The sequence below is a fragment of the Leuciscus leuciscus genome (genome assembly GCF_965113295.1).
Source record: "Leuciscus leuciscus genome assembly, chromosome: 16".
Taxonomy (NCBI): Eukaryota; Metazoa; Chordata; class Actinopteri; order Cypriniformes; family Leuciscidae; genus Leuciscus; species Leuciscus leuciscus.
This window is the reverse complement of record NC_138740.1, coordinates 35,594,164-35,610,831: the sequence shown is the minus strand read 5'-3', so window position 1 is coordinate 35,610,831 and position 16,668 is coordinate 35,594,164. Positions and strand designations below refer to the sequence as shown.

General features: G+C 36.8%; 1 protein-coding gene and 1 long non-coding RNA gene across 2 annotated transcripts; one reads left to right on the top strand and one right to left on the bottom strand.

The window, feature by feature from the left end:
- Positions 1 to 4,171: 4,171 nt before the first annotated feature.
- LOC309477480 lies at positions 4,172 to 6,444 on the bottom strand. The gene is made up of 3 exons (XR_014198655.1): positions 5,917 to 6,444; positions 5,013 to 5,045; positions 4,172 to 4,485 (listed from the first exon to the last, which is right to left on the bottom strand). It is a non-coding gene; the product is annotated as an uncharacterized lncRNA (long non-coding RNA).
- A 1,283-nt stretch (positions 6,445 to 7,727) lies between these two features.
- s1pr3b (sphingosine-1-phosphate receptor 3b) lies at positions 7,728 to 13,198 on the top strand. Its single transcript, XM_082141998.1, has 2 exons — positions 7,728 to 7,949; positions 9,664 to 13,198. Exon 2 carries the CDS (start codon positions 9,798 to 9,800, stop codon positions 10,821 to 10,823), a length of 1,026 nt encoding a protein of 341 aa, XP_081998124.1. The 5' UTR covers positions 7,728 to 7,949; positions 9,664 to 9,797; the 3' UTR covers positions 10,824 to 13,198.
- Positions 13,199 to 16,668: the final 3,470 nt, after the last annotated feature.

Here is a 16,668-nt window from a genome sequence, read left to right as displayed (position 1 = left end):
CAGCATTCTCTGAAAATGCATCATTCAGCATCCCAATAAGAGAAAATAAAAGAATGAATTGTATACATCGTCATAGCAGTTATAGCAGCGACAACTATTTCACATTCTGGGTGTTAAGGCCGACTCGTGGCCGCAACAATATAGGAAAATCAAAACAATAGATTGATATAATGAATGAGGTTTATTACATAATTCTAAGGGGTTTCACAAAGCGCAATGATAAACGTTATGCCATTTGAATGACTCAAAATGCCGACAGACGCTAGATCCTGCTATAGCGAGGAAACAAGAGGCCAGCCGTGGATGATGTCATTTCCCCGTACACCGACCCTCATGCACGGAACCGAAACCCTTATATCTCCACCTCCTAATTTTAAGGTGTTCCTCATCTCCACTGCGACCTACAAACCACGAGACACAAAGAAAAGAAAACACACCCACACCCATAAAATGGGTGAAACCAGTAGTGTGTTCCTTTACTTCACCTGTGGTATTTAAGAAGAATCAGGAAGGTTAGCAGAGCAAGCAGGAGAATAAACAAGTTTCGTTTGAGTCACATCACATGCATCCATCGAGTCACACCTGGTGTGTACAGAGGTCGGAGTTGTCAACAACACTGATGAGGGCCGGCATATCGAGTGGCTATGGGCCCAAAAATAAAAAAATTCTCAATTAGAGCCTGATCCCCCACTTGTACGGGGTTCTGAACCCGTAAATTGAAAGCAGCGCTTGCATTTTGAGCACTGAGAGCAGTGAAATTAGTATTTTTCAAAGAACTCATCATCAATTTCAAATTCTCTTGTAAAGTGTCCTTTAAAGGACCAGTAGGACCTGCTCGTCACAACGGTGCGTTGTACGGTAATGACATGGGACATCCCATGCAAATTTCAAAAGGCGACAGCCCTGTGGTGCGATTCGGAGTGGCTCTCATAGACATGAGAACTGTTGGCAGGTATTCACTCAATTTTGCATGCAAAGCCATTTTAATCTATTTGTTCTGAGATTTGACGTTATACCACTATTGAGGCCGATAGGGGATGTGAAACTTCTGTTTTACAGCCAAGGGTTTCATACATGCTTTCAAAACCTTACCCGTTAAGTGAGTTCCTTGATCGTTATACAGCGATCGCAATAGGCCTCCACCCGAAGCGTGCGCACGCAGAGAGGCAGAGAGAGAGAGAGAGAGAGAGAGAGAGAGAGATTGATTTGATTCGCTCGAACAACGAATTGATTCCTCTTCTGCGTTTCCTTGCCCTTGAACGGACACATGCACACAAAATTGTTTGTCAGTTTTTTCGGTGAATTCGGCCTTAAAGTGACAGCAGACACATATTCCTGCTGTTGTCTGTCATTAATGTTAATAAAACAACAAAATACAGCTTTAACAAAGATGAAACTATGTTTAATTTCCACAGTGAACAAATAGTGTTATTTTACATTTAGGCTTAATTACTAATTTCTGTACCTGAATACTACTGTTAGACTTTGTAACTTTGATATTTAGTATACATCTCTGCTTGTAATTTGTTCTTATTTTATTACTGACTGTTTAATGTTAACTGTTTAAAATTAATTAATGTTTTTAATAATGTTTGAATTTTATCAGTTAAGAGCATGCTCTCTCCCACCACAGTCGTTTTGTCTTGGCAAAATCCTAATTACAACATTGTATAGATGACATTGCATCATATGATGCTCATAAGTTTCATCATATTGTGTTAGTAGCTGATAACACCAAATCAGTAAAAGAATAAAAATTGCACTAGGAAAGATCTCCATGATTAGCCTGTTTTTGCACTTCCTGCTTTTCCCTGCTTGAGAATTTCTGTCCAATGAATGGATGACATTATCACACATGTGGTTTTGTTTACAAATTTTGGTTCACTTGCAAAAAGGGCAGTGTGAAAGCGAACCACACCAAACAAAAAAACAACAACACTGTATTTGGTCCGGACCAGTGGTGGAGCCAGGATTTTTTCATAGGGGTGACCAGGCAAGGGCCAGCAACCAGTCTGGGGTGGCACAGAAATCTTAATTATTTTATCATAAAAAATTATTTGATAATGTATTGGACTGTTTTAGTGCCTACAACACTGAATAAAGTTAATTTGTACTTAATTGTAATTGAGATAGTAGTGAATTGGGAATCATGGAATACTGAGTGAATTAAAAAATTTTTTATTATTACCCACCACCTCATATTAAGTCAAGTCAAGTCAAGTCAAGTTTATTTGTATAGCGCTTTTCACAATACAGATTGTATCAAAGCAGCTTCACAGTATTAAATTAAAATAATACAACAAAGTTTATTTCAAGAGGAATTTATTGATTGATAAAATTAAATTAAATATCCCCAACTGAGCAAGCCAAAGGCAACAGTGGCAAGGAACCGAAAAACTCCATCAAGTGACCTAATGGTGTCCTAAAACTCCATCAGGTGACCTAATGGAGAAAAAAAACCTTGGGAGAACCCAGGCTCAGTCGGGGGCCAGTTCTCCTCTGGCATTTATGAGCTAGAGGCCGGATTGTAGTTTGAACTGTAGGATTATATGAATGCCTGGCTGAAGAGATGCGACTTTAATCTAGTTTTAAACTGGGAGAGCGAGTCTGAGCAACGAACAGTATCAGGAAGACTATTCCAGAGTTTTGGAGCCAAATGTGAAAATGCTCTCCCTCCTTTGATGGTTCTGGATATCCTAGGTATGACCAAAAGCCTTGAATTTAGTGATCTTAAAGAGCGCGATGGATTATAGGGTGATAGAAGATCCGTTAAATAGAGCTAAGCCGTTTAAAATTAATTAAATAGTAATAAAAGGGCACACACTATAGCTAAAGTTCAACTTGCTCAGTTAGCTTGGTTCTGGTTCTCAAAATATCCAATAGCTTGTTCTACATTGTTGCATCTTCATGGATGAGATAACATGCAGATAAATACTGTAGTCCAAAGATTATTCAACCTTCAATGCATTTTATATAATCAATGAACTCTTCAACCAATTCTGAGTTTGTCAAAAAAAAGTTTAACTTTCTATATTAGTTGTCAAAATAAATAATTGCAACAGTTCTATCATACCTAAATTAAAAAGGAAAACAAAAGTTCTCTTTTGAATCCCCATGTGCAAGAATGTGAACAAGGCGGAAGTCAACAGCACATAATGTAAAATGTTATGTTTTTCATAATGTAATGTAGCCAGAATGTAAAATTAGTTATTTTATGGATTTAAAAATGATCCATTTTTGTTTGTCCTTTACAAATTACCGCAAAATGAATGCCTATCGTCTAGTACAAATGCACAGTGCTCACATTTATTTGGACATTAAAACATTACATATCAGTTTGTGCCATATTGTGATCTCACATAGCAGAATATATTAATCCAGACACATGTGACGCATATATAACAAATACATGCATGCAGTTTTGACAGTTTTAATCGCCTATCAGTTAATTGAAGACAACTACGGCTACAGCACGCCGCATTTGCGCGTGATGTGCGTACAAGCACAATACAACGGCTGTCAGCCGTATGACAGAATAGTTTTACTGACATTTGGCCTGACAACATCTCGTCATCTTACCGAAGATAGCCAACTGAATAAGGACAACGCACTTTTTCTCAGCATCTGACAGAAGTGGCACAAGCTTTCACACACATCTTCTAAAATAGAAGTAGCATCAGAAAGAGAATTACGTTTGTTGTTGACTGCACACTATTCGACTTACTCAAAACCCAGCAAGCAATTTTGCGTCTAATAGCCGTCAAAACACAGCCCAGACGTCTAGGCTAAAACGAGGCTAATTTTGGGCTGTCAGTGAAAATCTAATAGACGTCTAAACATAGCCCAAGAATAGACAGCTATTGAATGACTACATATATACGTCTAATAGACGTCTAACCATAGCCCAAGAAAAGACAATTAGACAGCTATTGAATGACTATATATATACGTCTAATAGACGTCTAACCATAGCCCAAGAATAGACTAGTCATCAATTAGACCGCTATTAAACGACTACATATATACGTCTAATAGACAGGCAATATGGGTCTAGGCTAAAACAAGGCTGATTTTGGGCTGTCAGTGAAAATCTAATAGACGTCTAACCATAGCCCAAGAATAGACTAGTCATCAATTACACCACATATACATGTAATAGACAACAAAATGAGGCATAAGGATTCTTTTCACTCAAATATAACAGGTTCTCATAAATGAAAATCCATCCAAACTAACTGAATATAAAGAATTTATTTAGAACAATTATATTAACAACTTAGACAACATTCAAACATAAAAATGAACAAATAAAAAATTGGAAAATATGTAAAACAACTTAAGATACAATTTTTTTTAAGAATGAATTGTTAGCTTTATATCCATAACCACCACCCCCTGCTCTCCCTGGTGCTTGTTTAAAATGACCAGAAATTGCATTTTTTATTTCCCATTCAGTCGCCGAAGGAAAGTTGGTAATCACTGCGTCTGCCAAATGAGAAAAAGAAAAAAATTATTGCTCAAGAAAAGCATTGTTGACAATCATTTTTAACTAATTACAGTCATTCACTTTTGCTTGGATGCACACTAGAGCTGGCCAATATAGAGTTACGGAATATAGATTGAGACAATATAATTTATATATCAATATAGACAATTTATATCAATATTATTAATGTCAATAATTGAAAATGTTCGCCTGCATAATGGTGATGCACTAATTATATATACACACATATATATATACACACACACACACATATATATACATATATATATATATGATGACTGACAGACAAGAACAGTTTGACCTAAAAATATCAAAATTGAAACTACTGCAGAAACAAAGACACCTACATCTTGGATGCCCTTAAGGTAAGCTAAAACATACCAAAATTTTATTTCAAAGTGAACTATCCCTATAAATCATTCTTTATCACTTACTCATATAACTCTAATGAACATAAAAAGATACTTATAGGGGTAGTTCACTTAAAAAAAAAAAAATTACTCACTTTCACTTGGTTCCAAACCTGTATGGCTTTCTTCTGTTGAACACACACAAAAAATATATATATTTTGAAGAATGTTGGTAACAAGACATGTAATGGTAGTCATTGACAAGTGTTCTGTAAATTCAATTGCTGTACTTTGTTGACTGATTGCTGGATAATTTGCAATAAACAGTGTCTTTAAATCAAATAAAGTGGATTACATCACTCCAGTTCTGAGGTTTTTACACTGGCTATCTGTCTGTCAAAGAATTCATGTCAAAATACTACAGCTGGTTATTAAATTAATTAACGTTTTAAGGCCAAAGTAAATTTCTAATCTTCTGATGCATTATGAACCATCCAGAGCAGACCTCTCAGGTCATCTGGGACAGTAGCCAGCTACTTTTATATCCCCAAAGTCAAAACAAAACATGGAGAAGCAGCATTCAGTTTTTATGCACCATATATCTGAAACAAATTCACTGAAAACTGAATGTATGCTGCATCTTTTAATTATTTCAAATCAAGTTGAAAGACTTTACTGTTTGCCACTACCTTTTATTAATTGGAAAGGATTTATATATATAATTTCTTTGCATGTTGCTGTTAAGTTTTATGTAAAGTACTTAGAAAATTTGCATTAAATCAAAAACTATTATTTCTTACTCTAATCTAAAAACAAAAATATATTGGTATCTTTAATAATAATAAAAAATAGTAATGATAAGTTTCATGCTTACCACCTTGAATTTAGATACATTTTAGATTAAGGGCACACAGTTGCAATAACACATGCAGGTAACGTTAACTTGTTGGAGAAAAATAGTACTCTGCAATGGTAATGTTAAAATGTCACGGTTTCTACACATTATAACAACTAACTAATTTAAATAATGAACATAACAAAAATAACACGCATACTTACAAGATCAAAGTAGAAATTTGCAGGTTTTCAGAGTGTCGCTCGCCCGTTGCTCTCCGACAGCTGCCTCGTGTAAAATAAAACTGAAAATGGCGGAAATGTTTATAGCGAGATCTGGCTAAAGTAGTCCCAGTAGTCATGTCTCAGTAGCGTTTCGATTGTGCCATCTAGCGGTTGAGAAATGCAATTGCATTTGATTTAATTTGAAATGATAGATTGTGTATGAATGTTATGTTTATGTGTGACAGCAAACATTAAGCTGTGTGAGCGAAAACATTTTTAAGACTAATATTCTTATACTATATCGCTGGCCTGAATCAGGGCTATAGCCAAGCCGTACGTAGACCAGATTGCCTTGATTTCGCCAGGTGGGCTAAATCAGACCGCATATAGCCCGTCCAATTCGGAGCTAAATCGTGACTACAGATCGACCATGTAGTGAAATGACACATTGAACCTTGTAGATATCATTACCAATGTGAACATGATGGAATATCAACCATTTCATGCACTGCCTGGCAAAAAACTACAATTAATCAATTTTGACTAAAGTGGGCTACAATAGCCGGGTCTGAATACGAGCTAAATCGTGGCTACGCACAGCCTACACATATAACATGTAAAATAAAGCAAACCAAACAACTTGTAATCACAGTTGACTTTGCTTACATGATGGAATATCATACATCTCACAAGTTATTTTGGAAAAAAATACATTTATCCAGCCTAAATGTTATTTGGGCTAAAAGTGGGTTACACATAGCCGGACTATATCGGGTCTATATTTAACCTAGACGTTGAAATGACGGCTATTGCTTGCTGGGAACGGTCTTGCAACCCACCAGTTGAGAAAGATTGACTCTATATTTACTATGTGCATATCACTGTCTGATGTTCTGCTGAAGCTCATTCGGCACTTGCACATTTCCACACTCGTTTGACTTGCGCCTGGCGCTGAGGTGAAGTTGGAGTGTGCGTATGAAAAGTCTCACGTTTTTTGTGGTCTTAAAGAAACGGTTCAGCGTTTTAAAAAACGCAATTTTTGTCAATAAAAAAAGAGACAGAAACAGCAGTTGTGAGAGGGGTGGCTAAACTGGGGTGGTCAAGCTTAGACCAAGGGTGGCCACGGCCACCCCTGGCCACCCCCTAGCTCCGCAAAGCAAGTGAACTAGTGGACTTTCCTGGTGCGAATACACCATCAATGTAATGAAATATGGAACCTTGACACTCAGACGCTTTTTTTTTTTTTTTTAGAGTGTTTTGTCAAGAACAGAAAAGGTTTTGATTATAAAATAGTTCAAATAAATTTTGTAATATGAAACCTGACACCGCCCACTAAGGGGAAGATCCCACTAAAAATAATTTAGAGTAGGCCACTATTTTCATATCATAACGCAACCAATTTAAAATTGGTTTTCACAGGACGAATTTTCAGTTCATAAGCTTTCGAATGATACATAATGTATGATGATTACTAAAATATGTTACATGAAAAAAAAAAAGGTGATAGATAAAAAAGAGCGCCAAGTGTCCAGCTAGCGGGACGTGACCGTTTTGAAAGTATAGCCTAAGCATATTAAGCAAAAATAAATAAATAAATAAATAAAATAAAACTGTTCATTATTTTAAAGATAGGCCTATTTGTTTATTCCCTTCTTCAGTAGTGAAAGTTGTTTTTGTTTTTTTTAAGAGGAAATGCTAGAATACTAGAAGAATACATCTTGTTTCCTATATCAGAAAGGCTCTCCTCTTTGGAGGGTGTGGAGTGGAGTGTGTGTGTCGTGGGCTGGACTGTCTGTCACACACACACACACACACACACACACACCGCAGGAAAAGCGCAGCATACATGCGGTTGTGATAAAGGACTTTCTTCCATTACGCGCAGTCAGTGATCTCGACGTGCACGCGCACAGTCACTTTACTGAGCTCTGCACTTCTGCTCAACAGAACATGATGATTAAAGATGGAAATATAACAAAACAAGACACGGATGGGTCTCAGTGAAGAAACTCTGCGGTTCGTGATATCTGATGGTGAGTAGCCTACTCAAAGACAAGATCAAACTCGTCTCAAACTTCTTGTCAGGTGCATCTCTGAAAGACTTTTAGATATTTAAACAACTTTTTGGTAATGTTTTGTTATGCTGAATATTAGCTTTTAAAAACTCTCATTATTATTCAATCTGCAATGATCAAACGCACCACGACGGGCTCAGTGCAAACGACAAAAAGTTATAGTTATCGAATAATCCTGGATCATATTATGATATGAAATGTTATATTTGCATGCAATACATGTTAGGCTATATTATAATAATAAAAAGTAGCCTGGTGGAAAATTCCGCTTATGATGGTTGATGTATTACAGAGCTTGGCTCATGATAGCTGGTGAACCACACACCATATAACAGCACCAGCTAATGACCAGTAAACCAACTACAATGTTCCAAGAAGTAACTATGAGTTTAAGATGGACTTTCTACAAGGGTAGTGCCATTGTTTTATTTGAAATATGATACCGTTCAAAAGTTTGGGGTCAGTAAGAAGAAATTAATACTTTTATTAAAAAAGAACACATCAAAAGTGACAGTAAATATATATATATTTTTTTATTTTTTTTACAAAAGATATCAAATTATTGCTGCTCTTTTGAACTTTCTATTTATCAAAGAATCCTGAAAAAAGTATCACGGTTCCACAAAAATATGCAGCAGCATATTGATAATAAGAAATGTTTGATTTGAGCACAAATCATCATATTAGAATGATTTCTGAAGGATCATGTGACACTGAAGACTGGATTAATGATGCTGAAAATTCAGTTTTGATCACAGAGATAAATAAAATAATAAAATATACTACAATAGAAAAGTTATTTTAAATTGTAATAATATTTCACAATATTACTGTTTTTATCGTATTTTTGATCAAATAACTGCAGCTTTGGTGAGCAGAAGAGACTTCTTTCAAAAACATAAAAAAATACAGTGCAAACTTGAACGGTTGTACATTGAAGTAAGGTGGTGGTATATTTATGTAATCATTTAGCATATACAGTATATCTGAGTAATACCACCATACTTTTTGTACAGCTATAATATTAATTTATGCTTGATAGTCATCTTAATTCTTTATTGTCATCATGGACTTTAAGCATCATGGAAACATCTCAGATATTCTAGCTTTGTTAAAGTCAAGATGGTTTACATGAAACATATGTGAGTGAAACAAAATGAAGAGCAGATCCATCAGCAACTGACTGAGTCATGAAAGGGATGCTCTTGAAATATAAGAGAGATCGATAAAATTAGCCTACAAGGAATAATTCATATTAAAGGGAGACACAAATGAAGATATTCAAATGAAATCTGAGATCTTTCTGTTCCTCCATTGACAGCTTCACAGCTAACACTTTGACGCTTCAAAAAGTTCATAAAGAGATTGCAAAACTAATCCTAAATTCAATCTGTTCATCATCAATTGAGTCTCTTCAGAAAATTTGGACTAAACCACTCGAATCATATGGATTAGTTTTACAATCTCTTTATGAAGTTTTTGAAGCGTATATGTGGTGGTTGCACAGCTGTCAATGGAGGGACATAAAGCTCTCAGATTTTATTGAAAGATCTTCATTTGTGTTTCAAAGGGGTTTAACGACATGAGGGTGAGTGATGATAATGTTTTCATTTAAGACCAGAGTCATTTTGAGTTCAAGCTGAGTTTAAAACACATCTGGTTCACTCCACAGGCAGATGTGTGCCACCGACATGACAGCACAGGGGTGAAGAACACAGTAAACACACTCCCCAACACCCAGCCGTGACCCGTCTTACCTGTCCGAACACATTTTCATGATCATCCTCATCTTCTGGAGGCGCTGCAATGATTAATCAACACATTTTCCTGCATTACAATTACACTGGGAAACTAGACAATCGCAATGAAACCCAAGGGGCCCAAATGGACCCCAAAACGGTGGTGTTTTTGGTCATTTGCAGCTTCATCATCTTGGAGAACATAATAGTCCTGGTGGCGGTTTGGAAAAACCACAAATTTCACAACCGGATGTACTTTTTTATTGCCAACCTGGCGTTATGTGACTTATTGGCCGGTGTTGTCTACATAGTAAACTTGTTGATGTCAGGACAGCGGACGTTACACTTGTCTCCAGCCGAGTGGTTTGTTCGTGAAGGAAGTATGTTTGTCGCTCTAGGCGCTTCTATCTTCAGCCTGTTGGCGATTGCGATCGAGCGGCATCTCACTATGATAAAAATGAGGCCTTACGATGCGAACAAAAAGTACCGTGTGTTTCTGCTAATAGGCACGTGTTGGTTGATCGCCATCACACTGGGAGCTCTGCCCATTTTGGGCTGGAACTGTCTAAAGGATCTTCCTCAGTGCTCCACCATCTTACCTCTCTACAGCAAGAACTACGTGGCGTTCTGCATCACCATCTTCATCTCTCTCCTGCTGGCCGTCTCCGTCCTCTACGCCCGCATTTACATCCTCGTGAAGAGCAGCAGCCGTAAAGTGACCAAACACAGCAACTGTGCGCACTCCATGGCCCTCCTGCGCACCGTCAGCATCGTGGTGGGCGTCTTCATCGCCTGCTGGACGCCCATCTTCGTGCTCCTCCTCGTCGACGTGGCCTGCGGGCACAGAAGGTGCCCGGTTCTGCTCAAAGCCGATTGGTTCATCGCCCTGGCCGTCGTGAACTCCGCCATGAATCCCGTCATCTACACGCTGGCCAGCAGGGAAATGCGAAGGGCGTTTTACAAGGTCGTATGCGGGTGTTTGGCGCGGGACGGCATCGTGGGGTGTAAGCAGAACACGGACCCTAGCAGGAGCAAATCCAGCTCCAACTGCCCTCGGGCGGCTGAACAAGAAAACCCAGACGCCAATTCATAGTTTTCAGTCACGTGACTGTTGCGGAGACCTGGAGGGCTAATACTGCAGCACAGGCCTGTCAAATTTACATGTTTTAAATATTTATTGGTTTCACTTTATTTTAAGGTGTCATTGTTCAGTGTAATTATATATTTAAGTACTGAGTAATATTAATTAACTACATGTACTACTTATTATAGAGTTACGGTTATGGTTAGGTTGAGGGTTAGTTGCATGTAATTATGCATCATTTACTGTTATTACTATGGTAAGTACATGCAACATATGTAAAAAGGACACTGTAAAATAAAGTGTTACCTATTTATTTCACAAAGATATGTGAAGTTTTGGGCACTTGCGATCCATATACAGAAGTATTGTTAAAAACAACAGGACATTTTAATTTAAGCATTTAGGGCCAGATTTACTAAACAGGGCAAATTCATTTGACCGTTCGCCAAGACCCGCCCCCTTTAGCTACTGTTGCTATGTCCGACAAGCCACGCCGCTCTCACGCACGCAGTGAAACATAGCGGAGCAAAGAGGACACTGACAACGCGCTGACAGACTAGGTTACTTTTGATATGAAACAATGTCTCAACTTTCAAATTTGGTCATTTTTAAAAGAAATTTAAACAATAAATACCGTTTTGTGGCTCTTTAATGTGTCTGACAGATCGCTGTAGAGCCTCTTAAAGCTGCTCGTGAACCGATCATCTCTTCCGTCTAGTTAATTTATAGCATCAAATAAACATGAATGAACTGTCGGACAAAAATGGCGGATTCGACGGATGGCGGATTATGATTGGTCAGATCGCCTGTCAATCAAACTCCCTGCGAAGTGTCAATGGGAGCAGCGCAAATGAGCGTCTGGTTTATGACACGCTTTTATTGGTCGTAAATAATCGCGCAAATACCAGTAAATTGACGAGCGTAAACTTTAGTAAACCACCTTGCGTGATTCATTTAAATACTCTCCTCCCACAAATTTTGCGTCTGAAAAGCAAACTCCTACAAATGGATATGCAATAAGCTCAGCCGCAAAAATAACCCTGTCCACGCATTTTCAGCGCTAATTTTTCACTGCGTGAATTTAGTAAATCCTGACAGTAGGGTTTGCGCTGGCGCAGGCTGTTAGTAAATCTGGCCCTTAAGTTAACTTGAAAAACGCTTAACGTGACATAATGCACCAAGACAGTGATATTAAAAGATCAAATTCATTATACACCTTATTGACAATTTGTAGCTTGAATGTGCAAGGCTTCCGGTGTCATGCGCTTCCAGTTATTTTAGCTGGACAAAACAGCTTGTTATGCTTCTTGATATTGCAAACTGGCATTTATTATCACACTATTCAAGTCGGCATGAAACGGAAGTTGAGATATTTTCTTTCCTACTGTGACGTATATATCCGAGTGAAACAAATGCAGGGCCCTCGTCATCAGAGAAGAGATGGCGGTCCAAGATGGGAAGGGATTCTTATTAGGCAAATGAATAATAATCAAAAATAATGATGTGCATGGATGAATCATTTATAATAAATACTGCAATATTCCAAAACCCCCCCCCCCCCCAAAAAAAACAAAACAAAGATTCATAGTGACTTTAAGCCACAATAAACATGTTCTTTATAATGGTCTTGTATGGGAAAATGTACTGCATTCATATTCTGGATTCATCTGTTCACCTGTATGCATCATCAGTAAAGTGTATACTGAGTTTGGTCTTTTAATATCACTGTCTTCATACTTCATACCTGATCAGGCGGGCAGTGAGGACAGCCTTATTCTGCCCTCCAGGTGTGACATCACGTGAAAACTAAATACACACGGCACACAAAAATCAACAAACCGAGTCTTAACAAAAAGCTAAAGCACTCAGAGTGTTTACTAAAATACATTAGTGTATGATATACAACTTTAGTATGCACTTTTTAAGTGCACTTTAAAACATTGTTGCATACTAAAGTGCACAATAAAGCATCAGCACATGTTAAGTGCATATTGACCCAAAGTCAGCCAGTGGAAAGCAGTTCTAATGAACTAATAATAGTGTATAACAGAACAAGATGCTTTCGTTTTACATCCTCAACCTTATGATTCGAACCGATAAGCTCTCAGTTCTTAGATTTGACAATTATATAAAGATTGACTATTTATATTGTGCTATGTTTAATGATCTGTATACCCAAAGCCTTTTATGCCAGGTTTTGATATTGTATACTAGCATGTTTTACACTTTAGTCTTGTATAGGTTGTTGATATAACTTAATTGTAACATATCTAAACTTTTACCAAAGGACTAAAAACAACATTCATACAAGATCTGTCTGTATGGAGTTAATGTGGGCTGCTGTAAAGTTATTTTGAGATTAAAAGCGTAATGTCTTAAACCAATGCAGCTGTTTATGGGAAAGCATGTCGTTCCAAGTTTGTGGGTCTGTGTAAGTTTGATATGATACTTGACTTGTGCCATCTGCTGGACACACACAAGCAGCACAAGATTAACTCAATGAAGCATTAGTGCATGCTATAGGACTTAGAAAACGTTTATATTTAGTGTTTAAGTGCACTTTAAAACATTAGTGCATACTAAAGTACACAAAGCATCAGTACAAATATATATAAGAATTGAAATCAGCATAAAAAACAAATACTACCACGATTTACAGTCTTCGATTACATTCACATCACAGTAATGAGAATTAAAGGGTTAGTTCACCCAAAAATGAAAATTCTGTCAGTAATTACTCACCCTCATGTTGTTCCAACCCCGTACGACCTTCGTTCATCTTCGGAACACAAATTAAGATATTTTTGATTAAATCTGAGAGCTGGCTCACTCCTCCATAGGCTTCTAAGACACTATAACTTGCTGGCTCAGAAAATGCATTAAAGACATCGTTAATATAGTCCAAGTGACTCCAGTGGCTCAACCTTAAGTTTATAAAGCGACGAGAATACTTTTTGTGCAAAAAAACCCCTAAAATGACGACTTCATTCCACTATTTATTTCCTTCTCTCTGGGCCTCGAGTTTTTTCACGTAGTGTTTAAGCGTAGCGCGTCTGTGTTGTACGTCACACGCATCACACACATGACCAGCGTCGGCCAATAGTGAGCCTACGTGTGACGTACAACACAGACGCGCTGCGTTAAAACACTACATGAACTCACTCGAGGCCCAGAGAGAAGGAAATGAATTGTGGAATAAAGTCGTTATTTTTGTGTTTTTTTTGCGCACAAAAAGTATTCTCGTCGCTTTATAACCTTAAGATTGAGCCACTGGAGTCACTTGGACTATTTTAACGATCTCTTTAATAACTTATACAAGTTATAGTGTCTTATAAGCCTATGGAGGAGTGAGCCAGCTCTCAGATTTAATAAAAAATATCTTAATTTGTGTTCCGAAGATGAACGAAGGTCTTACGGGGTTGGAACAACATGAGGGTGAGTCATTACTGACAGAATTTTCATTTTTGGGTGAACTAACCCTGTAAAGTATTGTCTCAACGCAAAAAAACAATGCTCCTAAAAATAGGATAAATTTCCTTGATGTAAAACATAATTTCTTGTTTATTATTTCTCTTGAATTTGAACTATGATTCTTTACAGGTTCTGTGAGATTCAGTCGAGTAAGCAAAGAGTAACACACATTGATTGTTTTATTGCCACCAATCATAAAGAATAGGAATAAGTCATACAAGCAAAGATTATTTCTGTAAACACAGTTTGGGCTTTCGTACGTTGACTTTTGTCACCTGTGATCATCCGAGCTGAAGGGGAATGAGATCAGAGAACACAGAGGAGCTTTGACTGCTGCACTTTAAAGAGAAAAGCATGAGAGTGGTAATAAAAAGGCACGTTTTCCTGAACAGAACTTATTTTGCCAATCAATTTTGAAATTCTATAATGAATAACTCGGAGCGGTCGAGTTAAGATGGTGTTTTGTTGCAGCATTATAAAACCAGTAAAACCAGCACTGTTTAGTTGGAGTCAGTTTAATGTGTATAATGTAACAGAACATCTTTCCCTAACATTAGTCGTTTAGATAAACACTTGAAACAGACTCGGGAAAGGTCAGTGAAAATCTGCTGGGATTCGGCAGTTTAAATGGGGAAAGTTGACACCTCTGGAAAAATCCTCAGGTCATTTCGCAGACTAGGAATCTGTGAGTGCATGTTGTGTTGAGAATCACTGTAGAGTTTGAGATGCAGATTTCTCGTTTCTTCAGGAGTGTCCGGCGCCATTTAAAGATTTAGAGAAGCAGTTTAAGCTGAACTAGTCTTTCTTTTCTAAACCTGTTGATGTATCACAAGCTGCACTTTAGTTTTGACCAGAATAATGCAACTTTGACTCGCAAAATAGAAGGTGATATAATATTTATCAACAAAAAATATGCACATGTAAAAGTAATGATTTTATTTTTGTGCTGTAAATTTGCAGTGAAACTATGAAGTATGAGATTTCTTTCTCATTGCAATATTTAAAATAAATGTAAAATACTTAAAAATTATATTACACACACACACAGATGAGAGATTATTTTCTCATTTTAATATTTAAAAATAATTAAATTAAATGTAAATAATTTAAAATAAATGTAAAATAAAAAGAATTTAAAACTAAATATATATATGAGATTTTTTTCTCATTTTAATATTTAAAAATAATTAAATTACATGTAAACAATTTAAAACAAATGTAAAATAAAATTATTTAAAACTAAATAAATTATATATATATATATTCATCCTGTGCCTCCAAATCAATATTTCCAGAGTTTAATGTGACAAATGTCAATACATAAATATAATGTGTTGTGTTTGTGTGAGAGTGACAATATTTAAAGTGATGCAAACAATAACAACAATCATATTAAAATGGCCTATTTCGAGAAAGAAAAAAGATCCACAGTTGAGCATATAAGAAACTGCACACAGGTCTTCACATCAGTGATTCTAGGCTACAGAACCTATTTAATAGCAATGCAAATCACAATTGAAGTGAATTTAAGGGTGAATCTCACAAAGATAGGTCGTATTTCAGAAAATAATAAATTATATTCAACATAAAAAGCTTTTTTGACATTAAGCTTAATTTTCCTTGACAAAAATATAATTTCGTGTTGATTTTGATGTCAATTTCTTGACATTTTTATGAGATGCACCTTTATGCATGACAATATTATCTTGCTGCTAATTTCTAATTAGTAATTGTATCAGATGCAAATTTCATTCATCCGAAATGTGGATTTAAAAGACAAAACTAAATGTTTACGGTGTAATAAACATGACTTGTTTTTTTTTTAAAGCGTGTGTCTAAAACAGTGAAAAAACCAGTAATATTCCAGTTCATCCAGTAATTAGACTGTGCAAAACCACATCAGACCAAAAAGAGTAGATTGTGCTATTCACTTAGAACCGTTTAATTGAAAATAATCATCAGAAGAAGAATTATAATACCAATTTGTCTGTTTGTGAAGCCCACAGTCAAACCATGAAAGTCCTAACTGATAGAAACATCCAAGGTATAAAGTAAGCCCCGAACCGAGCGACTACACACCTCTGACACACGTTTAAAGAAGGAGCTAAGCTCAATGAATACTGGGAAGCATAAATATTTAACATTGTGAGCATACACAAAAGCACCTCCGCTGGGGCTCTGGATGCTACCAACAATCAGCACAAGTACAGTTAAGTTAAGTCATGCGAGTGCCACAGGTTTCAACGTCATACAAAAATGTAGGTACTTTAAAGCCGTGTGTGTGTGTCTGTGTGTGTGTGTTTTGGTCGTGGTGTGTGTACGTGCAGCATGTCGGAGTGTGGTTTCTGTTAAAGCAAACACATTCACGTCATCTTCCCTCTGA

Coding starts and splice junctions, on each gene's coding strand:
- s1pr3b (XM_082141998.1), top strand. CDS start 9,798: ATGATTAATCAACACATTTTCCTGCATTACAATTACACTGGGAAACTA.